The following is a 25,477-nucleotide window of genomic DNA, read 5'->3' as shown; positions in this document are numbered from 1 at the left end:
ACCACAAGTAATACTACTAAGACTACATTGCGGTCAGACATAAGTATATTAATGGCTGCTATTTTGCACTACATATATGATTTCCTTTACGGGTTTAATCTATAGGCCACACAGACGACGCCTTAAACCCAATCTTTTTGAAAAGCTGGTGGTGCTAAAGGGTATCGAATAGATGGATGTCTGAAACACACAAGTCCACCACCTGGAGGAGTACACCATCAGTTATTTAAAATATAATTGACTGTTATTGAGTTTTTGTTACCGAGTTCGAAGTTATGATGGTGATAAAACATAATAAAATAAAAACATTTATAAAGTTTATTTTTTTGTAGTTTTGTATTTCCTACCGGGCAGGGGAAGGGAAGCGGTAAATAAAATGAAAACGATAGTTTCTTAGCAGTTAAACACATCATGCTTTTTGGCATTTAGAAAAGGCCCAGATAGATTTCAGCCTAATAGGGGTACCTGCACTGAATCACCAATTTCACATGTATTTTGTGTATTTTCAAAATACAAAATACTGTATTTGTATTTAAATACATTTTTCCACACAGTATTTTGTATTTGTATTTAAATACACTTTTCCACACAGTATTTTGTATTTGTATTTTAAATACATTTACATGTATTTATGCCCATCCCTGTATGTCTGTCAGTATTCAGATAAACACGTGTGTAGTTTGAGTGTAACAATGAGTAGTGCTTGATCAAATGAAAAGTCATCCATACACACTGACACTTTCACAGTTTATCATTACTAAGGACGATTCCGGTTAAAAGAAGAAGGACATGGTGATGATCTCCCATTTATATGTGTTCATTTAGCAGCTTTTATGTACAGCGACAATTCAGTGAGAGACTTTTCCTAAAGATGATCACGAGTGAACATTTGTGATTTCAGTATCGTTGGTGTAGACTGAATTGAGATTTTGGGTTTTCTTCAGGATGTTCTGACAATAAATAGTTGTTTAAAAACACAGTTTACTGTCTGGCCTTAACTTTGTCTCTGGAGCAAAAATATGCCATAAAATTGACCAGAAATAAAGATTTTACCTTTTTGTCGTGATAATATCGATATTGACTCATATGGATCATTGTATTGTGATATTTGTCCAGCCGTATAACGCAGACCTACAATTTTCTGACGTGTGAACTGAAGAAATAAAACACAAGAAAGTCACGTGTTTGAAAAAGACCGATCACAACACACTGCAGTCACACAGCGTCCTCTACCTGTCACAAACCACAATGACACAATATTTATAAACATGTTGATATGAATTGACAATATTTAACTGAAGCATCACATTTGATAAATGCAGGATGATCACGCTGAATGTTCTGTTCGTTATCTTTTATACTCAGTTTTGCATTCATTTATGCTTGACTCATATGTGTCTGCTGTCTGGATTTGTTTCGCATATCTGGCAACCCTGTCCTCAAGTCAACAGGTAAAACAGGTAGAACAGGTAAAAGTGGAACTATAAAACCAGGAGACATTTTGAGATCAGAACAGAAGCGTACATGAGCAGAGAAGACTTCAGCTTCGTCAATAACAAGATAAAGAAGTAAAAAGCGACGAGTAAATGATTCCGCAGGTGATATTGTAGCGATCAACAGCTTTACAGAGGTGAGAAGTGAACTGCCGACACAGAGGCGGATGTCGGTGTGTACCTCATTTGTCTGCATGCTTTACAAAATATGGCATATTTGCTTCGTTCCATCCAGACCGCGAGACAGACAAATTAACCGCTTAAAACATTGAACTTTTTCGGTTGTTTAAATTAAGCCGCTCGTCTACACAACGGAATCCCATCACACGCGCTCTCAGGAACATTAATGTAATTGATCTTTTGCCGCTATATTCTCTAATAACTTTTTACTTGCGCAAAACGCGCATCATTTGAACCCTTTCCGCTCCGCGCGCGCTGCTTCTTTATAGCCAAAGATACGCATAATGAAAAGATACCTTTTAACAACAGTAGGTAATGGACACACAATAGTAAAGAAAATGCTAGTATTTGTATCTGTCAGGCTGTGTACTGTTTGCTGTATGTCTCCAACCTTTCGACCGTATGTGTGATATTTTATGAACCTTAACGTTTTTATCAAACGTTACATCTCGCATCAGTTTTATTGATCAGCAGTACACATTTTTGACCCTGTGAAAACCCAGGCTAAAGACTCAGAATCTAATGAATTATTAGATAACAAGCATCAAAGATGAATTTCAGGCATTCATTTTAAGATTTCAATCTTTAAAATGAGACCATTCACTCAATATTGTAGATTATGTTTTTATATATTTTCACAGAATATTCTTTCTGTTGGATGATTTTGTGTAGAAAACAGTAAACAGACGTTTGCTGGGTTTTCACAAGCTGGTCACATTTTGTAATGAACAAAGTTCTAATTGAGAAATTATTTAAAGATGTCACTAGTTCTGGTATGAATGGCATGGTAAGGCTAATTTAGTAAGTGAATTTGTTTTCTGGTTATTAGGAGAGTATTTTAATTGTTCAATTACATTTGTTGTTTGTATTTTGTCAGTATCTTTTTTTGTTTACCAATGTTAATTAAGTGGATGTAAAAATATAAAACAAACAACCTGATAAAATATCATATATTTTATATATATATATATATATATATATATATCCATGTGGGCTGAATTTATTAAATACGATTTACGCCATTTTATGATTTAATGGCTTGAACAACACAAATGAGTGATCTAGTCCTCGTCTATAAATCATGTAAGAATGAAGGTTCTGTTAAATACATTTAAAGGAGGCATGAATTACAATTAAAATTTTAAGGCAAGCTTTTGTTATATAAAAGGGAATCGTATTCACGGGAACATCATGTAAGTGTCAGAACTGAAAACGCTCCCTTGTTACTGAGATATCATCTGTTTTTGACACCAGGCCCAGTGAACGCAAGGTTCTGGAATGCACCTTCATTGATAGGTTGAAAACCGCCTCCATAGAAACATAGATAGACATGGCGGGGATTTCACCTTACCAGTTTGAGCCCGAGTCTGATGAAGAAACATCCGAAGACGATAGTAGATAATAGAAGGACGATAATAGATTGAACACTTAAATTAGCCCGGTTCATAAATAGATAAACAAACTGTAGTACCCCAGAAATAACGGTACATGTAAACGTTAGCGTTAAATGCATTAGCTAAACACAGACAAATCTTTCTTGAAGTTCAGGAGCTAACAGGTCCAAATAAGGTTGGTATATCCCCCTTTCAAGAATAGTCTTTTAACATATCCTGCAGTGAACGTGCCAAGATTATTGAAGCAATCTTTGGTGAAATGACACGCTCACAGTTAAACCCTGGGGTTATACTCCTTTGTTGTCATTTGAAAATGAATTGTAACCATTGTTTCCTCAGAAGTTCTTCCTTTGGTAGTTTAAATAAGATGCACTTAGTTTCACAACATAGAACACCGTTTTCAGACGGCACACGCATCACAAATGTGCGACAGTGTTTAGGGGGAGGAAAGAGTAAAGTTTTCACGGCAATCCCAGCAAAACGTAGGCGGAGACTATGTCTAGTGACGTAGAAACGTGGCGGAACTGGTTCACGTCCCGTTTGCGTGATTCAGAGTCGACTCACTTTTTTAAAAGCCAATAACTTTATTATTTATTCACCTTAGGACTTACAACTTTGCAAACTGCTTACTTTCAAACACTGCAACATAAAACACTGCATGAAATGTAATTTTCATGATCTAATGCTACTTACTCTTTAAAGATTTAGACTCGTTTTTATGAATTAATTGATGTAAGTTAACGTTGAATTATTGTTTTTACAATTGCCAGTACAGATTTCTCAATACTATGGTGACTTTTTCCATACACATTATATAGTTCTCCAAACTAGCGTTCAGCTTGACACACCAGTTCATTTAACATTCAGAATGCACTAAAACCGTTAAAACACTTCATACATGTCTCAGATCTAGTTTTGTTTATGAAACAGTGTTTAAATGTTGTGTTTTGATTGACAGAGAATCTGCTGAACTCAGCTGTGTGTCCATGAAGAGTGATTGGTCAATGCATCGTCCAATTCAGTTCAGTTCATGAGACTCTAGAGCAGATGTGATGTGAGGACAAATACACAGATTCATCCATGTGTTCACTGTTGTGCAGTACATGTGTTATTCATACATGTCAATACATATGTGATGTTTTATTACAGTAACACAACAGATGAATCATAGTCTTTCAAAGAGAAGCAAATGGATTCTGTTTTCCAGGTAAAATTCTATGTGTGTATTTTTGTGTGCGTGTGTGTGTAATATACAGAACAAAATAAAACGACCAGATGTTATTCAAGGGTTTAAAGTTATAGTTCTGTCATCACGCCACTTAATATTATACATTTCTTTTGTTTGATAAATGCTTTTAGGAGCTTGAAGACAAAATCATCTCTATGATAAGGAAAGAGCTGAAGAGCTTCAAGAGACTCCTGACACCAGATTACCCAGCATGCTCTGAGAGAGAGGAGGAGGAGGATGAAGATCATATGAGAGTCAGAGAGGAGCTTCTGAAGATCACACTAAACGTCCTGATGAAGATGAAGCAGACAGACCTCGCTGACAAACTACAGAGCAGTAAGAGAGAAGTCATCCACTCATTCCTTGACTTTCATTTCACATCTTTCATGCGTTCACATCCATATCTCTTCCTTCACACCACACAGAAGTCGCACCTTTGTGTGTGAAAAAACACAAATCCAGCCTGAAGGAGAAATTCCAGAGAATGAATGAAGGAATATCCCGTCAAGGAGGCTCAACACTTGTGAATGAGATCTACACGGAGCTCTACATCACAGAGGGAGGGAGTGAAGAGCTGAATCATGAACATGAGGTGAGACAGATTGAGACAGCATCCAGGAGACACACAGAGACACAGGGGACACACATCAAATGTAATGACATCTTTAAAGGCTTACCTGGACAAGACAAACACATCAGAAGTGTGCTGACTAAAGGAGTCGCTGGAATAGGAAAAAGCGTCTCTGTGCAGAAGTTCCTTCTGGACTGGGCTGAAGGAAAAGCAAATCAGGATCTTCACTTCATATTTCCACTGGCGTTCAGAGAGATGAATCTGATGAAGAACACAAATATCAGTCTGACGGATCTTCTTCATCAGTTCTTCATACATACAACACGACTCAAGACATCCAGAGACTTAAACGTCTACAAAATGGCGTTTATCTTTGACGGTCTGGATGAGTGTCGTCTTCCTCTGGATTTCTCCAACAATCCCAGTTTGTTTGATGTGACAGAAAGAGCCTCAGTGGATGTGCTGCTGACCAACCTCATCAAGGGGAATCTGCTTCCTTCTGCTCTGATCTGGATCACCTCTCGACCAGCAGCAGCCAATCAGATTCCTCCTGAGTGTGTCCACCGGCTCACAGATGTACGAGGCTTCAATGACCCTCAGAAGGATGAGTATTTCAGCAAGAGAATCAAAGATCCCAGTTTGGCCGCTGGAATCATCAGACACGTGAAATCATCCAGAAGTCTGTACATCATGTGTCACATCCCAGTCTTCTGTTGGATTTCAGCCACTGTTCTCCAGAGAATGTTGAGTGAAGCAGAGAGTCCAGCAGAGATCCCCAAGACTCTCACTCAAATGTTCACGCACTTCCTGATGTTTCACATCAAACTGAAGAGTCAGAAGTATGATGGGAAATGTGAGGTAGATCTTCAGCAGGCTAGAAAGACTCTGGTGTCACTGGGAAAACTGGCTTTTCAACAGCTTGAGAAAGGGAACCTGATCTTCTATGAGGACGAGCTGAAAGAGTATGACATTGATGTCAGAGAAGCATCGCTGTACTCAGGAGTTTGTACTCAGATCCTCAGAGAGGAGTTTGGACTGAACCTGGGGAAGGTCTACAGCTTTGTGCATCTGAGCGTTCAGGAGTTTCTCGCTGCTTTATTTGTGTTTCTCTCATCTTCTGCACAAACATCATCAGGACGATGGACTGATTTACTGAAGAGTGAAGTGGACAAGGCCTTACAGAGTGAGAACGGACACCTGGACCTTTACCTCCGATTCCTTCTGGGTCTCTCGCTGGAGTCCAATCAGACCGTCTTACGAGATCTACTGCCACAGACAGAAAGAAGCTCTGACAGCACACAGCAAAGTGTTACAGAGTACATTAAGATGAAGATCAGAGAGAATCCTTCTCCAGAAAAATCCATCAATCTGTTCCACTGTCTGAATGAACTCAACGATCACTCTCTAGTGGATGAGATACTAACATACCTGAACAGAAGAGATGACTGGTGCCGTCTCTCTGGAGTCAGTCTGTCTTCTGCTCAGTGTTTGGCTCTTGTGTTTGTGTTACTGAACTCAGATCAGGAGCTGGATGAGTTTGAACTGAAGAGATATTATCCATCAGAGGAATGTCTTCTGAATCTGCTGCCAGTGGTCAAAGCATCCAGAAAAGCTAAGTGAGTCATTTAATCCATAAACTAAATAATACACATGAGTTTATCAACACTGCGTGTGTGTGTGCGTGCGTATCCGTGTGTGTGTGCGTGCGTTTCCGTGTGTGTGTGCTTTCCGTGACAAAACTTAGAATAATATCAATTACACATTGTGACCGAACTCTCATAAAAATGACCCCATACATTCTATCAAATCATACATGTTGATATTGTTCTGAACCGAATGCCCAGTGGCCTGAACCTGTTTGTTGAATCAGTCACTCTTTGGTCAAAACCTAAAGCGGCCCTGCAACGATGTGTCATGCATTCTGACTTCTTTACAATATCAGACGTGCTGTCTTCTCGGGCTTAACATGGTCAACTTGTCAAAAAACGAGTTTGGCATATTACATAGTATTTCTGTACTAAATACACTCCCCCAGCGATAGTACAGGTTTCTGAATTTTTTTTCTTCTAAGATATAAAACTGTTTTGCAACTTTCTTAGTCCCATATTGGACAAGGAGCATGCACAGACATCACTTTCAAGTGTAAGCGATAACAAGACACAGGTGAAGCAGATTAATTTAAACTAAGAATTATGGGAAGTGTAGTGTAGTCCGATTGATGACGAGAGTGCCCTCTTGTGGAGCAGTAAGGCACTCTGGCTGGTGACTGTGACAAAATGGTTCAGGATACAAATATGAACATAACTTGCACTATTACTTTGGGAAAGAGTTGATGGTTTATGGCCTCAATAAAACCCAAGAATATTTGTAAATGTGTTTAATCTTAAAATATAAACTTGGACTCTCTGTCAGTTTAGTATATGATTAAAATGTGGCATTAGAGTTGTGTAGTAGTGTCTAATATTTTTCTCATTTGACTATGCTGAACTTTATTAGGAGAAGTAGTGTGAACACTTAAGCTCTTTCTGTGTCCTGTTCTCATGTTCCTTTTCAAATATTCCATAAGACATCATTTTCACATTGTAGTAGAGTAGGCGGGGCGAGACCGTGGTTCGAGTCCGGTGAGTAATTGTGAATTAGCGCCAGCTGTGCGCACACCGGGCTTGAATCACGTAGGAGATGGGAGCATAAAAGGAACGAGCGACCGGACCGTCGAAGAGAGAGGACCGGGCCCGAACTTGTGTTTGTATTTGTATTTATGTTTATGTTAATGTTATTGCGCCGGCGGTCGTCCGTGAGGGGCCGCCGGCTATTATTACTTTATTAAATTTTTGTTTAAATGTCTTCCGGTTCCCGACTCCTTCCTTCCATTTTATTGAGATTTGTTACATTGGTGCCGAAACCCGGGAGGAAGGAGAGACATGCTGTCGGAGAGTCCTCGCCGCCGAGTGGCCTCGCGGTGCCGGAGAGTTCGGGCAGCGCGGACGAAGGGCGTCCGCCAGTGGCTGCCCGAAGCGGTGGCTCTGGGGAAAAGGAAGTGCACAGTGCGGCCACCGTCAAAACTTCGGTGGAACGGCGACCTTTGCTGCCGCGCCCCTGGGTCGAGGTGGGGTGGCTTTCGTCCAAGTGGGAGCGGGGGGGTTGCCGCCGTCCGCCAGAGGCCGGAGCCTGTGTCCGTCCCCCGAGGGGGAGGAGCAGGGGGCGGAAGTGCCGGGTGAGCCACCGCCTGCCAGAGGCCGGAGCCTGCGTCCGTCCGCCCAAGGGGGAGGAACAGGGGACGGGGAACCCGCCCCGACTCCCGGATAAAGGAGGAGCCACCGCCGGCCGCCAGGGGGCGGACGGTCGAGCCGTCCACCGAAGCCCCAGGGCCACCGCAAGGCACCGCGAAGGAGAGTACTCCGGCTGGTTGAGGAACGAGCGGCAGCATGTCGGGGAACCGGATTTTTTTTTTTCTTCCTCTCTCCCCTCTCTCTTTCCGGTCGCTCCGAGGGCTCCCGTCTCCGTTGTCTCGTCTCGTCGCTGCATACCCCCCACCCCACCCCCCCCGAGGGAGGGGGAGGGAGCTTGCACAGTCGCGGGGGTACCCCCCGGCCTGTGAGGGGTGATGGGGGTATGTAGTAGAGTAGGCGGGGCGAGACCGTGGTTCGAGTCCGGTGAGTAATTGTGAATTAGCGCCAGCTGTGCGCACACCGGGCTTGAATCACGTAGGAGATGGGAGCATAAAAGGAACGAGCGACCGGACCGTCGAAGAGAGAGGACCGGGCCCGAACTTGTGTTTGTATTTGTATTTATGTTTATGTTATTGCGCCGGCGGTCGTCCGTGAGGGGCCGCCGGCTATTATTACTTTATTAAATTTTTGTTTAAATGTCTTCCGGTTCCCGACTCCTTCCTTCCATTTTATTGAGATTTGTTACACACATATATTAAATAACTCTTTTGACTCTTTGTTGATATTAAAGGTAGGGATGCACCGATACCTTTTTTTCCCTTGCGAACCGATACCTGAATTCTGCGTATTGTCCGATACCGATCCGATCTGATACTAGCACTGTTTTTCTTGATAAAAGTAGTATATTTTATCTTTTATTGCCAAAGGTGGATAGTTCTAAAGCATGTTTACTTTAAAGTACATTTTAAAATATCTGTACTTTATCAGAGTACTTTAGACAAAAAAGTTTTTTGACATTCTGTAAGTCTTTCACAATCCTTTTGGGTGACTTGTCACTGTAGTTAGGCGACATCTAGAAGTACTAACTAAATGAAAATGGTCCTTAAAATATTTCAGAGCTCTACTATAAATTAATAATAAGCTAAATTAATATAACCACATGCTTATAAAATATAAAGGTATACTTCTTAGAGATAACCGGTTCACGAGTCGTCATAACCTTCGCCTTGCGATGACAGAACTTTAAGGTACAGTGCCTGAGGCCGCAACATATGCACTCGTAGTCCGTAAAAAGACCAATATAAACAAAACAAAACAAACCCTGCGAATGACCGAAACAGTAAAGGCAGCTCCCATATGTCGCGACATATGCCTCAAACTGTAGCGGCAGCTCACGGTGCCCCTGGAAATGTCGCTGTCAACTGCCGCTGCCGCGATTTGAGCTAGCTCTTACTGTAAATAAATGTTGTTTTAAAAGATTTAATCCATGAGTACATTAAAATCTACCGCTTTCCTTTACTTAAGTATTTTTATTTTTAAAAGTATGATTTTTTTTAAATGCAATTAATTGCTGTATTAACTTAAAAAACATACAAACAAAAATGTGGTCTCATAAAGCACAGATACTTACAAAATGTTTAACAAAAAAATCTCTGTTTATTTAACAAAACTATCACAGTATAAAACTCCAAACTCGCTCATGCACATCCGGGACACAAAATGATGTGCATAATACATTCGCTTCTACATTATTTAAAGTCATGCACATTGGACGCAGAATGATGCGCTTAATGCACCCGCTTCACTCAACAGCATCCCGGACGCATAATGATAATTCCAAGTGATGATCCTGATGTAGCGGGGATCTTTACTTCCCAAGTTCAAAACAGTTATAACACAAAGAGAAGAGATATGTTTTGCATTTAAATTATAGTACATTGCATCCATCCTAAAGTAAAACCGAAGTGTTATTGTGTATGAATGACGCATAACATATACCGCTTCCAGTCCTTGAATCTTATAACATCACACTTAGCGAGTACCGTCTCCGGCACCAGCGGAGGTCAGAGTTTTTTGTTATGCTATATTGGTTTATTCCTCGCATAAAGCTATCGAAATACATAACATCGAATACAGTGCATGACAACTTTTATGATAATTAGCTGATAGTTAGTCCTTTTTGAAAAATTTGAGTAACATCCACGGGTAACGCAACGGATCGGATTTGAAGGGAACCCGTCAGTCCGATACCCAATCCAGCAAAAAAGACAAGTATCGGCCCCGATTCCGATCCACAGTATCGGATCGGTGCATCCCTAATTAAAGGACTTTGACCTTAAACATTTAATGTTATAGACAAAACAATATGTTATAGCAGCTGTAACATGTTTGTGATGTCATCATATGTATCAAGAAATGCTGTAGAGACTTTAGTTTTCAATCTTAAATAGAAACACATCTGAATCTTTTGTTTCATGTCGACTGTATGCGTGTAAACGTCAACTTCTGCAAACCTAACTGAACTGATCTGATGTGACACTAAAAGTTGTAGTTTAACACACTGTTCTCTTATTTCTCTCTCAGTCTGTCTGGTTGTTATCTGACAGAGAAAAGTTGTTCATCACTGGCGTCAGTTCTCACATCAAACTCCACAAGTCTGACAGAACTGAACCTGACTGACAATAATCTGCAGGATTCAGGAGTGAAGCTGCTCTCTGATGGACTGAAGAACACAAACTGTAAACTGAACACATTACAGTAAGAAAATCCTTAAAGAAATAAGATGAAACGTGTGTGTTTGTATCATGTAAATGTTTGTCAAAGTAAAAGAGAATCATGTTGATCTAATGTTGTTCATCATAGTGTAAGAGACTCAAGAGCGACTGTCAGTCAATGACTCTCTGATGATGAAGATTATATACACCAATCTCAATCTTTCTCTCTCTCTGTTTCTCTTTCTTTGACTGGATATGTTCTGATGATAATAGTCACACACACACATCTCATTATAATTCATCACTTGATTTACTGTAAGTGTCAGGAGTTTTTCTTCTGTATGTAGTCTGTGTGAATGCAGGATTGGAGATGAAGGTTTTGTTGCTCTGGCTTCAGCTCTGAGATCAAACCCAAACTCACACCTGACACAACTGAACCTGAGCGATAATAATCCAGAAGATTCAGGAGTGAAGCTGATCTCTGATCTACTGAAGGATCCAAACTGTAAACTACAGAAACTACAGTGAGTGAAAGTATCAACATCTTATTTATTTGATCATTATTCAGATGATATCAGTGATTGAGGAATGACAAATGAAAGAAGAATGACAGACCATTTGCCAAAGATTTTTGTGATATGACCATTATTATTTTACCTTTTAATATAAATTATTGTAATAATTGTTTCTTGTTATGAAAGAATAATTCAAGTACAAAAGTATATTTTTCCAGTTACAGTACTTATTAAACAGTACATTTTCAGTTAAAAAAAGAAATTGAATGATGTGAAAATGAAACACTTCTTCTTTACAGTATGAATGAAATCTACACAGATTAAAGATCAGGAGCAGTGATCGACTTTCTCTTTGACTTTAGTTGTTTTATTGATGATAAAGACAGCAGTGGGTCTATGTCACTTTAATCTCTCATATAAACACACACAAACAATTATTATACAAGTAAATTTAAAGAAAATGATTGAGTCATGCATTCAGGATCATCATCACATTTATCAGTTTGTGTGTCTGTTGTTGTGGTGAATCATTCTTCTCATTGCAAAATTAATCTGGCAGTCAAAGGTTCCAGGTGCCAAAAGGTAAAAACTTTATTGCTCGAGTCAACAAAGTGGTATGCTCAGAAGTCATTTGACAAATGATGTTTTATCAACAAAGTTTGAGAGGAGCATGTGCAAATAATTACGCATTTGCCTTCCATTCACAATCACGTCACCCGTCCTATCAAATCAGAACAACCTCTATAAATAGTCCAATCACTTTAGCTCCTACACTCTACATTTTCGCAGTATGCATCTTCTCCCAAATCCACTCCACCATCGAAAGCTGGCAACTAGACCAGTCGGGTCCACAGTTTCACGCTCCAACGAAAATGATTACTCCAGCACTGCAAGGAAGAGCCGCCGGCTTTTTTCCTCAAGCCGAAATACCAGGCCTTCTGCTAGCCTGGGCGGTGCCCCGGAGCATGCAGACGCCAGCGTCCAACCTTCTCCTGGCTCATCCATCCCTGGTGGTACACAGGTCCAAAGCCACCTAGGGAGCGCGAGCAAACGCTTGCCAGCGGCAACCACGTTCACGCAACCTTCCGTCTCTCCCTCTCAATTTCCTCCCTGGTCACTGCAGCCCCGTTTGTGGTGCAGGCCCAGACACTTTTCATTCCTTCTCTCCTCTCTTCCTTTCCTCCCATCTTTAGCTCCAGGAGCCGAACGATAATGTGAGGATGCCTCCGCTAGTCGTGCAGGCCCAGGTGCCTTTTCCCTCTCTACATTTTCGCAGCAGCGCTGTAACACGCAAACAAAACATTTTACTGGATACCGTATAACCTTTGGGTATCAGATAACACCCACTCCGTCCCTCATCGCAGCCTAGTTGTTTGAGAATCCGATCCATGACGAGAAGGTCAAGCTGACAGACAACGACCGAGGTGCCCTTGAGCAAATCAGCTCCCCTCACTTGCTCCCCGGGCACTGCTGCGGAAGCTCCCCTCCGCTCGTGGTAAATGTGAGTTAACGTATAGCAGAGTGTGTGTCCACTACAAACGGGACGGATTAAATACAGAGGTAAACGTCGACGGGCAACCCACTGTATTCCCCACTGCCACATCAGTTTGGTCCTAGCAGGGGCCTTTATCGGTGTTTCCCACCATCGCAGCGGTGTCATCCGAGCAGGGGATTTTATTTGTATTTTCCCCCACCTCAGCGGTGTCGCCCCAGCAGATATGAACTCTTAGCCTAGATCTTGTCAGGATTCTGGAAGTAGAATTTTGCAAAACTTGCAATTTGTTTAGGGTGGCTTTAGAGACCCCAGCCAACAACGTATTACAATAGTCTATACGGGAAAACACAAAGGTGTTAATCAAACTCTCAGCGACAGAACACGTCAGCATTGGCCGTAATCTACTAAAATGAAAGAACTGTGTTTTAACAGTGTTTTGAACATGTAGCTCAAAAGGTAAATTGACTTTAACCCCCATCCAAAATTTCTGAGTTTAGTTTGAAACTCTGTGGTTGAGCCATCGACGGTTATGTTGACTGACACAGCCTTATGTAATTGATGGGGAGACCAGTGGTGTAGTCCTAACAAAAAGTGGTGTACTATACTATACAATGGTAAACCCGACCACACATGGCCTAAAGACAGGGTTCAGTGTGTTTGTTTGATTTGTTTTTCTAGTAATATATGACAATTATTTCAGTTAAATATTTATGCATTATTCTACGCTTATGCTTGGAATATGAATATGAAAAAAATAAGGTTGAAACAACAGGTCTATGCCAGTACTGTCGACCACAATACAATATTTTTTACAAAGCATCATATCTTTGTAACTCATCACATATACAAGAATACGTAAAAACATACGCAAGATTTTACAGAATAGAGATGTAACTTTGTCACCACTGCGATCTCTGTGTTAATACTTGTTAATAATTTAAGAGGGAGATATTAATGTATGAAGTTAAGATTGTGGTAAAAACAGACTACATTATTTTAAATGTAGAATAAACGTAACAAGTAGGTTCACAATGACTTTAATGGGAACGAGGATACATAGAAAATGTAAGGATTCTGACTTTAAACAGTTGGGTAATGTAAGTGCTTTGCTTCATTTCCTCATGTCGTTTAAAGAAAGCTAGTATTAAAAGTTTTGACAGATACTAAAGATTTGCGTTGCACTGCAACATCGTAAAGAGATGAAGCAGCGCAAGAGAACCCGTGAATTCAGTGTCAATGCCAGATGAGAGGAGCCACTGCCGGTGAGTGCCCTTTAAACCAGCTTTGACCAAAAGTGAGCAGTTTTATCAATATTAACGGACGGCTTCAGCGGGACTCTTTCAGTCATTGACGGGATGAGCTCCTCGCAGGCGAGTTGCCAACACTGTAAATAATGCGCTTGGCGTGGTTGTCGGAGGTGGGGCCACAAGAAATTTTTTGAATTTTCTTAAGAAATGCACCAATTGTATGAATGAAATGTGAGCGCGATACGGTTAAAGGGAATGCAGCCACGAAAGCAGCTTAGATACGTTAAGCAGGAGAACAAGTGGGTATACGCGTATGGCCCCGACTACACCACTGGGGGAGACCCAATGAGCATTACCTTTTCTTACTGATGAGACTAAGAACAGTTTGCCACATCCATTCCTTTACAGTAGAAATACATTTTGAAAGAAAATCAACAGGTACACAATCATTGGGCTTCCAATGTATATACATCTGAGTAACATCAGAGTGTAGACCAAGAGACTTCAAAAGCTGACCAAGTGGAAAGATATAGATGTTAAAAAGTAAGGGTCCCAGAATTCATCCCTGAGGGACTCCAGATTTCACAACACCAAACTTAGACCTAAAACCACTCATTGTAACAAACTGTGTACGATCGGTGAGATAAGCCTTAAACCAATTAAAACCAATACCAGAGACCCCAAAGACATTTTCTACACGAGTAAATCATACAGAATGATCTACTGTATCAAAAGCTGAACTGAGGTCAAGGAGTATCAAAACTGAAAGGTAGCCACTATCCGAAGCAATTAACAGATCATAAGTGACCTTAACTAATGCTGTTTCAGTACTAAGGAATTAACGGAAGCCCGATTGCAAAGGCTCAAAAAGATTGTTTTCAGAAGGGCCCTTTATTTACCACCGCCGCAGCAGTGTATAAGATTTCTGAATCTCATACACATGTGTTCAAAAAGAGAAAAACATAGTGAATAATGATCGAAAACATAAGGACATATAATGAAATTCATCTGACAGCCAATGAAAATCAAACATTCAACAGCAATCCAGTGTCATTAGATGCATTGTGTGTGCGTGCGTGGTCGTGTTGTGTGTTCCAGCAGAGTTTAACACACTGTTCTCTTGTTATTTCTCTCTCAGTCTGATGAACTGTAATCTAACAGAAAAAAGTTGTTCATCACTGGCGTCAGTTCTCACATCAAACTCCTCAAGTCTGACAGAACTGAACCTGAGTCACAATAATCTGCAGGATTCAGGAGTGAAGCTGCTCTCTGATGGCCTGAAGAACACAAACTGTAAACTGAAGACATTACAGTAAGAAAATCCTTAAAGAAATAAGATGAAACGTGTGTGTTTGTATCATGTAAATGTTTGTCAAAGTAAAAGAGAATCATGTTGATCTAATGTTGTTCATCATAGTGTAAGAGACTCAAGAGCGACTGTCAGTCAATGACTCTCTGATGATGAAGATTATATACACCAATCTCAATCTTTCTCTCTCTCTGTTTCTCTTTCTTTGACTGGATATGTTCTGATGATAATAGTCACACACACATCTCATTGTAATTCATCACTTGATTTGCTGTAAGTGTCAGGAGTTTTTCTTCTCTCTGTAGTCTGATGAACTGCAGTATTGAAGATGAAGGTTTTGTTGCTCTGGCTTCAGCTCTGAGATCAAACCCAAACTCACATCTTACACAACTGGATCTGAGCTATAATAATCCAGAAGATTCAGGAGTAAAGTTGATCTCTGATCTACTGAAGGATCCAAACTGTAAACTACAGAAACTAAAGTGAGTGAGTCCAGCATCATATTTTTTATTTGATAATTTTTCAGATGATATCAGTGATTGATGAATGACAAATGAAAGAAGAATGACAGACCATTTTGCAAATGATTTTGTGATATGGCCATTATTATTTTACCTTTTAATATAATTTTATTGTAATAATTGTTTGTTGTTTTAAATAACGTAAATCCAAAAGTATGTTTTTCAGGTACAGTGCGTTTATTTAACAGTACAGTTTTATTTCAAGAAAGAAACTGAATGATGTGAAAATGAAACACTTCTTCTTTACAGTATGAATGAAATCTGCACAGATGAAAGATCAGGAGCAGTGATTGACTTTCTCTTTGACTTTAGTTGTTTTATTGATGATAAATACAGCAGAGGGTTTACTGTCACTTTAATCTCTCATATAAACACACACAAACAAATATAAAGAAAAGAATTGAGTCATGCATTCAGGACGTTCAACATATTTATCAGCTCGTGTGTCTGTTGTTGTGGTGAAACGTTCTTCTCATTGCAAAAATAATCTGGCAGTCAAAGGTTCCAGGTGCAAAAAGGTCAAAACTGTATTGCTCGAGTCAACAAAGTGGGATGCTCAGAAGTCATTTTACAAATTCTGACTCCAACATCTATTTGAAACTTGCATGGGATTTATATTACTGATGCGAGGGTCATGTTGGGGTGGGTAAAGAAATTGTCACTTTATTTGCAGGGCGGGTCATTAAAACAAAAAAACATGTGTGTTGCGTGCAATGTCTGCACTTCCAGCATGTCAAGACATATTTGTGGGGGGTCAAAGAAAAAGGACCACAGGTCTCTAAATATTTCTGCTTTCCTCGAAAGTGAAGTACCAGCACATTTCAAGTCCAAGATCACAGACGCTTGTTGAATTGCCAGTGTCTAATTAACATTGGTTCACGTTACGGACGTGTGGATGCCAGCAGTGTACTCCATCACAGGCAAATTGTTTGCGATAGAGCCAAAGCAACTGCGACCAAAAAAAAGAAATCCTCTCATAACAAATAAATAAAGCTTTAAAATTGTGTTAAACACAATTACTGTGTTTTTGTTGCCTTTTAAAACTGCGAGTGAAGAGATTGAGGTTGATAAGTATCCAACAATTCAACATGTCGTGCTTTGGTTTGCCAAACTGAAGAAACAATACGAGCCCCAATACGGTGATCGATAAAGTACATTCAGTTTATATTCAGGCATGGGCAACGCAGCAGCTAAACGAGAAAATGTCCATCATCGTCGCCCAAAAGCTTGGAACGTTTCTTTGTCCTCGTTTTAAGTCCCTAAAGATGTTTCAAGCGGTTGAAAGAAATGCTGTGGATGACCAGGCCTGAAGACTTGTCAGAAAATTTGACAGTGCACTTACACCTTCAGCAAGTGTCTAGGTGTGGGAGACAGAGACCACGCTTCGAGGTGAGCAGCAGCAGTGAATATAGTCTTAAGTTTTAGTCTTAAGTTTTAGCTACAGTGGTCTTATGCCGGTGTAAATGTTCAAATGTTTAAATATTGTTATATTTTATGCAAGTGGTTCCCAACCTTTTTTCCTTGGGGTCCCCCCACGTACATTTATGACAATCGGAGCCCCCCCAACCCTCATGTGTGTGTGTGTGTGTGTGTTTGATTAAAGCTAATCACGCACACATATATAGATAGAAAATATAAATAAATTAAATTAAATCATTTAATAATATATTTAATAATATATATTAATAATATACTAAATGGTTAAAAATTTGTAATTTAAAAGATTTAAATCTCATTTTTACTTGAATAATAAATCAAATGTTTGGCATCCATGCACGCTCACCACGAAAGACTCCATTGCTAAACAAAAAAGCATGTTGAGGCTCGGTTAAAGTTTGCGAAAGAGCATTTGGAGAAGCCTGTGGTTTATTGGGAGTCTATAGTATGTTCAGATGAAAGAAAAATTGAACTTTTTTGGCAGTCATTCTACACACCATGTTTGGAGAAGAAATGGCACTGCCCACCACCCCAAGAAAACCTTATCAACAGTTAAGTTTGGGGGTGGAAGCATCATGGTTTGGGGCTGCTTTTCAGCAAGGGGTACTGGCATACTTCATATTATTGAAGGCAGGATGAATGGAGAAATGTACTGGGACATTCTGGATAAAAATCTGCTGCCATCTACCAGAAAGCTGAAAATGAAAAGAGGGTGGACATTTCTGCAAGACAATGATCCCAAACACAAGGCCAAGGACACAATGAAGTGGTTTCAAAGAAAGAAAATCAAGCTGCTTGAATGGCCCAGTCAATCACCTGACCTAAATCCCATAGAAAATCTATGGAGAGAATTGAAGATTAAAGCTCATAAAAGAGGCCCAAGGAACCTTCAAGATTTAAAGACCATTTGTGTGGAAAAATGGGCCAGAATCACTCTTGAGCAATGCAGACGACCATGTATCAATAGCCCACTGAGAAATCCCCTTACTGATCAAAATGCTGATGTGTCAAATACTTACTTTCCCCGCTGCTGTTATTAATATGACCATGCTTGTTTCTATGGTTAACAATCATATGTTGTTGGCAGTTTACATGGCGATGTAATCTAATGGCTGTTTCCAAGCGCTTTTGGGCTGAAAAAACCCCGTTTTGCTTTTTCATTACAATGCCTAGAATGTCTATTTAATGGTCGAGGGTGTGGGGCATGGCGGTTGAAAAAATAGATACAGCGAGGCGGGCCAAATAACTTTATAAAAGCGGGACCCGCCAGTTGGAAAAAAGCTGACCCGTGCATTACTAGTTTACATCATCTTTCACCAATCAGCTTTTATTCATGATTTCACCTTATTTTATTAAAGCAGCCCTTACTAAGACAGTATCCATAAATCTCATGTTAATCTGAGTACTTGCAGAATAGTATTGCACCCCTCTGATATCTGCAGCTGTCTTTAGTTTGATCACATTAATAAAAAACAGATACAACTGTACGATTATTTCCAAAAACATGCAACACCTGTGGGGTGAAGGGGGGTGGAACTAAAACACGTGCACACACATTGCCAAGAAAACAGACATCAGCTTCACTTAACGCGTGCGGACCGCCGCTCCATCTATAAGTTTCAAACGATCCCCAAATCCAGATTTATATCCACCGTTTGTATAAAATTCATCACCCAAATGCAGCGAAAAAACAACACAGCTGAACTTTGCGAACATAATGCTCTGTCTCTCTCTCTCTACTGCACACATTTAAAATGACTTGTGCACATGCTCCTTCTCCTGCTCTCCATGGTTTATGCGTGGGCGTGCTGGGTTCTTCTCCGGGAGAATTGTCAGATGAAAAAAACCTTCCGAAACCTGTACGAACACTGGGGTGTGTATTAAGCACAGAGATACTATGTAATATGTCCAACTCGTTTTTTTGACAAACTGACCATGAGCATGAGCAGACAGCACGTTCAACTCTGTAAAGAAATCAGAATCCATGACAGACCGTTGCACCACCCTTTTAACAGATCCTTTTTGCCAAACTTGCCAATACCACAATCACTCCATCCAAAACAGCCAGGAACCTCGGAGTCATATTTAATGATCAGCTGTTCTTCAATGATCACATTGTAAAGACAACGCAGTCATGGCGATAGAAAGCATGAATAAACATTTGAAAGGTTAGACTTTATCTCACTGAGCAAGGTTGTCACAACTCCTTGTCCAGGCCATGGTGATCTCAAGGTTGGACTACTGCAATGCTCTCCTTGCTGGTCTTCCTGCAAAGGCTTCAAACCACTCCAACTGGTTCAGAATGCAGCAGCACACCTCGTTTTCCAACAGCTCAAAAGGGCTCATTTTAGACACCTTTTCTTTTCTTTCCACTGGCTACTGGTTGAAGCCTGAATCAGATTCAAGACACTAACGCTTGCCTACAGAACTATCACTGGATCTGCTCTGGCATATCTTCAAACATTCCTACACCCCCAAGAACCCTGCGTTCAGCAAACCAGCGGCGTCTGGTATTGCCTTCTCAAGGGCAGTGAATAGCTTTTCCACTGATTCTCCTTCACAACTCAATTCTGGTGGAACATTCTTCCTTAGTCGGTCTGGTCAATCGCATCTCTCACAACATTCAAAAAAACCATAGCCCTTATCTTCTGTGAATACTTAAGACAGATAAACGAAAAAAAAACTCTTTCTCTCTTTCCACAGGTATTTGTCTGGTTTCTGTGAAGCTAGTATCTTCGTATTAGCACATATTGTATTATTGCTCCTTTATGACTTATGCTTATTGCTCCCTGAAAAAAAAAACTGTAGCTCGCTTTGGATAAAAGCATTTGCTAAATGACTAAATGCCAGTAGATGCAGTGAGTGTGTGTGTCAGCGTATGTGTTCCAGTAGAGAACTGTGACTGTATGACTGACTGAACTCATTTCATGTTCTTCATCTTAATTCACAGCAGCTGATTCTTATTCTACATCCATTGACACTTGTTTTCTTTCTATCTGACGGTGAGTGACACTAAAAGTTGTAGTTTAACACACTGTTCTCTTGTTATTTCTCTCTCAGTCTGTCTGGTTGTAATCTGACAGAGAAAAGTTGTTCATCACTGGCGTCAGTTCTCACATCAAACTCCTCACGTCTGACAGAACTGAACCTGTGTCTCAATAATATTCAGGATTCAGGAGTGAAGCTGCTCTCTGATGGACTGAAGAACACAAACTGTAAACTGAACACAATACAGTAAGTAAATGCTTAAAGCAATAAGATGACACATGTGTGTTAAAGTTGATGATCTGCCTATTTTTGTCAGACATTTTTCTCATGACATTTTTGTTTGCATTTAAAATTGGCTCAAAGCATCAGTTATCAATAAAGTCCTTGTGTGTGTGTGTGTGTGTGTGTGAGTGTGTCTGAGCACACAAGCTACTGTCTCTACACATCACACTAGCACAGTTAACACACATCAACCAAGTATCGTCCACATCACTCTTAACTGACTTCACATCATCATAGTGTTTACTTCACAGTAAAGGTTTTCTTTCTATCTGACTGGGAGTGACAGTAAAAGTTGTAGTTAACACACTGATCTCTTGTTATTTCTCTCTCAGTCTGATGAACTGTAATCTGACAGAGAAAAGTTGTTCATCACTGGCGTCAGTTCTCACATCAAACTCCTCAAGTCTGACAGAACTGAACCTGAGTGACAATAATCTGCAGGATTCAGGAGTGAAGCTGCTCTCTGATGGACTGAAGAACACAAACTGTAAACTGGACACAATACAGTAAGAAAATCCTTAAAGTAATAAGATGAAATGTGTGTTTTTGTATCATGTAAAAGTCGATGAGAATCATGTTGATCTGATGTTGTTCATCATAGTGTAAGAGACTCAAGAGTGACTGTGATTGAAGTTTTTCTTCTCTCTGTAGTCTGATGAGCTGCAGTATTGGAGATGAAGGTTTTGTTGCTCTGGCTTCAGCTCTGAGATCAAACCCAAACTCACATCTTACACAAATGAACCTGAGCGATAATACTCCGGAAGATTCAGGAGTGAAGCTGATCTTTGATCTACTGAAGGATCCAAACTGTAAACTACAGAATCTAAAGTGAGTGAAACTAACATCATTTTATTTATTAGATCATTATTCTGATAATATCAGTGATTGATGAATGAAAAATTAAAGAAGAATGAGAGACCAAAGATTTTAGTTATATGACCAAAATCTTACTTTACCTTTTAATGTCATTTTATTGTAATAATTGTGTCTTGTTATTAAAAGAATAATTCAAGTCCAAAAGTATATTTTTCAGGTACAGTGCGTTTATTTCACTGTACTTTTCCATTTCAAGAAAGAAACTGAATGATGTGAAAATGAAACACTTCTTCTTTACAGTATGAATGAAATCTACACAGATTAAAGATCAGGAGCAGTGATCGACTTTCTCTTTGACTTTAGTTGTTTTATTGATGATAAATACAGCAGAGGGTTTACTGTCACTTTAATCTCTCATATAAACACACACAAACAAATATTCTACAAGTCAATGGAAAGAAAATGATTGAGTCATGCATTCAGGATCATCATCACGTTTATCAGCTCATGCGTCTGTTGTTGTGGTGAATACGTTTTTTAATTGCAAAAGGAATCGCGCAGTCAAAGGTTCCAGGTGCCAAAAGCTCAAGACTTTATTGCTCGAGTCAACAAAGTGAGATGCTCAGAAATCATTTTACAAATGCACATTGACTCAAACATTTATACAAAACTTGCAAGAGGTTTACATCATCTTTCCACAATTAAGTTTACATTTGACATTTGACATTTAGTCATTTGGCAGACGCTTTTATCCAAAGCGACTTACAGTGCAGTTATTACAGGGACAATCCCCCTGGAGCAACATGGAGTAAAGTGTCTTGCTCAAGGACACACTGGTGGTGGATGCTGGGATCGAACCAGCAACCTTTGATTTACCAGTTCAGTGGTTTAACCCACTAGACCACCATCTCCATTTAGTCATGATTCAGTTTAGTCATGATGCCACGTTATTTTGTCAACCGATCCTTTTCTCGTCCACCAGCATTATGTCATGCTGCCTGGTTTTCAAGAACACGTTTGTGAAATTCATTGGTCATCATGACTTGTTTCAGGTGATGTTTCCTCCGCTCCTTATCACCTCCTTCTCTCCTCTTTAACTGTTGCCAAACTTGTGGCCTTGCTCAATGTGCTGTATCAGCATGCAAGATTGTCCTCATAGTAACGGGCCGGAAACTGCAGAGATTTCATAAACACTAGCAAACATCAACAACACAGCTGTGCAGGGTAGGTTTCTGAATCTCATACAAATCAAAAAGAGCAAAACATAGTGAATAATGATCAAAAACATAAAGACATATCATGAAATTCTTCCGTCAGCCAATGAAAATCAAACATTCAACAGCACATTAGTGTCATTTGTGTGTGTGTCTGTGTGTGCTTTTCGTGACAAAACTCAGAATTACATCAATTACACATTGTGTACACATTGAATCTCAGAGACAGAGGAGCGAGAGTGTGTGTGTGTGTGTGTGCATACGTGTGTCCCTGCTGACTATCTGACTGCGAGTGACACTAAAAGTTGTAGTTTAACACACTGTTCTCTTGTTATTTCTCTCTCAGTCTGATGAACTGTAATCTGACAGAGAAAAGTTGTTCAGCACTGGCGTCAGTTCTCACATCAAACTCCTCAAGTCTGACAGAACTGATCCTGAGTCACAATAATCTGCAGGATTCAGGAGTGAAGCTGCTCTCTGATGGACTGAAGAACACAAACTGTAAACTGAAGACATTACAGTAAGAAAATCCTTAAAGAAATAAGATGAGACGTGTGTTTTTGTATCATGTAAATGTTTGTCAAAGTAAAAGAGAATCATGTTGATCTGATGTTGTTCATCATAGTGTAAGAGACTCAAGAGTGACTGTCATTCAATGACTCTCTGATGATGAAGATTCTATACACCAATCTCAATCTTTCTCTCTCTCTGTTTCTCTTTCTTTGACTGGATATGTTCTGATGATAATAGTCACACACACATCTCATTGTAATTCATCACTTGATTTGCTGTAAGTGTCAGGAGTTTTTCTTCTCTCTGTAGTCTGATGAACTGCAGTATTGAAGATGAAGGTTTTGTTGCTCTGGCTTCAGCTCTGAGATCAAACCCAAACTCACATCTTACACAACTGGATCTGAGTTATAATAATCCAGGAGATTCAGGAGTGAAGCTGATCTCTGATCTACTGAATGATCCAAACTGTAAACTTCAGAAACTACAGTGAGTTCTTCATTTAGTGTTTGAGTAATACTTGTGTTTTTAAATTCATCATCATTATTTGTCATGTAATTGTGTGACACTTCTGCTCTAGTGTCACTGATGTAAATATGAGAATAATACAAGTCGAGCTAACAATATCACGTCACTTTGGATAAAAGTGTCTGCTAAATGAAAAAATGTAAATGTATAATGGTTAAAGTGATGGAAGATGAGAAATATAAACATCATTCTGACATGATGTCTGTTGATAATGACTGTGATGAATCTGATGTTTCTCTTCAATGTTTAAAGCATTGAGTCTTGACTATGTCAATCATCTACAAGAGCTACAAATGAGAAAACAAACAATCTTCAGTCATAAACAACAAGATGTGTTTACTGGATGAACAGCAGCAGTGAGATTAACATAAGATTAACACCCGTCTGTTCTGTTGTGCATGAAGATCTGCATTCAGAATCCATCAGAACACGTCAAGAATTATTTAACATTATATTGACATGTTATTGCATTATTCCAAATATTTAAGGTTTATTATAATATATTGTATCCAGTATTGACCATTAATGCATATTAAGAAATGTGATTGATGAGAATTGTCTTTGTCTTCAATGCAGAAAAGTATCTCACAAACAAGGGTGCCAAGTGTCAAGAAGTTAAAACTTAATTGCTAGACCCAACAAAGTAGTGAGACTAATTTAGGGGTGCCTGAAAAAAAAGATTTATATATGAATCGTGATTCAGCCCTTTAGCGACACCCATACAGTCGAGAGACCGCACAGCTTTAGCTCAGCAACAGAGATGGCGGGGGTACAAAAAATACACCAGGGCTCCAGACGGCCACTATGGTCGCATTTTGCATTTACCAGTTTACAAGACAATGCAAGCATTTTAGTAGTTCAAGACCTGCAAATTTGGAATTTCTTCTAGTTTTTATTTTATGTGGAACGCCAGCCCGCCACCAGTGCAGGCTGTGTGTGATAGTCAACTGTGCTTCGGTCACTCATATGTCAGTGATGTTTCCCTCTGCGGGCGATGCGAACAATCCAGATCCTGATTGACAAGTTTACACGCACACATACAGACACACACACAACGTGAGCGCATTACTACGAGTAGCTGTTACTGATTTCCTGAGCCCACGTCCAACCGATTTGATATAGATGTCTAAAACGAAACTTACAGTTGAGGAGTCCAGGAAATGTAATTTATTTGAATAACTTGAGACATCGCTGAATCATTTCAAATCCATTCACAGCAAGAACGAATGACAGGCTAATGTTTTGTTAAATTTTATTTAACGTTACGTTTTGAACATGAGGAAAAGTTTCCTTAATACACAATAAAATCACGTTAGAACATAACACGAATCCTTCCATTTTGCTTTAATGTGTAACACGGTAAACAATTAAATATCATACTTTTGGAGCAGCACAATTTCTGTTGGTTCAAATGAATTCAGATTACAGTCTGTCTATTTATCACTGTAGTAGAGTAGGCGGGGCGAGACCATGGTTCGAGTTGTCTCATCTCGTCGCTGCATACCTCCCACCCCACCCCCCCGAGGGAGGGGGAGGGAGCTTGCACAGTCGCGGGGGGACCCCCCGGCCTGTGAGGGGCGATGGGGGTATGTAGTAGAGTAGGCGGGGTGAGACCATGGTTCGAGTCCGGTGAGTAATTGTGAATTAGCGCCAGCTGTGCGCACACCGGGCTCGAATCATGTAGGAGATAGGGAGCATATGAAAGGAACGAGCGACCGGACCGTCGAAGAGAGAGGACCGGGCCCGAAGTTATGTTAAGTTTGTATTTATGTTCTTGTGATTTGTATTTATATTTTGTTCGCCGGCGGTCGTCCGTGAGAGGCCGCCGGCTGTTTTTATTTCTGTTATTAAATGTTTTGAATGTC

General features: G+C 39.9%; 1 protein-coding gene across 4 annotated transcripts; it reads left to right on the top strand.

The window, feature by feature from the left end:
- Window positions 1-1,494: 1,494 nt before the first annotated feature.
- LOC130411880 (NACHT, LRR and PYD domains-containing protein 12-like) lies at window positions 1,495-25,477 on the top strand. Of its 4 annotated transcripts, none has more exons than XM_056736911.1 (15): window positions 1,495-1,630; window positions 4,026-4,121; window positions 4,217-4,274; window positions 4,427-4,631; window positions 4,721-6,482; window positions 10,620-10,793; window positions 11,098-11,274; window positions 15,146-15,319; window positions 15,622-15,798; window positions 20,335-20,508; window positions 20,877-21,050; window positions 21,196-21,372; window positions 22,921-23,094; window positions 23,397-23,573; window positions 23,865-25,477. In XM_056736911.1, the coding sequence occupies exons 3-15, from the start codon at window positions 4,257-4,259 to the stop codon at window positions 23,875-23,877; spliced, it is 3,576 nt and encodes a 1,191-aa protein (XP_056592889.1). In that variant the 5' UTR covers window positions 1,495-1,630; window positions 4,026-4,121; window positions 4,217-4,256; the 3' UTR covers window positions 23,878-25,477. The 4 variants fall into 4 exon arrangements, with proteins under 4 accessions (XP_056592889.1, XP_056593130.1, XP_056593056.1 ...); XM_056736991.1 differs by having other exon boundaries at window positions 1,626-1,666; XM_056737152.1 differs by lacking the exon at window positions 10,620-10,793.

This window comes from Triplophysa dalaica, chromosome 1, assembly GCF_015846415.1.
Source record: "Triplophysa dalaica isolate WHDGS20190420 chromosome 1, ASM1584641v1, whole genome shotgun sequence".
Taxonomy (NCBI): Eukaryota; Metazoa; Chordata; class Actinopteri; order Cypriniformes; family Nemacheilidae; genus Triplophysa; species Triplophysa dalaica.
This window is presented reverse-complemented; position numbering and strand designations above follow the sequence as displayed.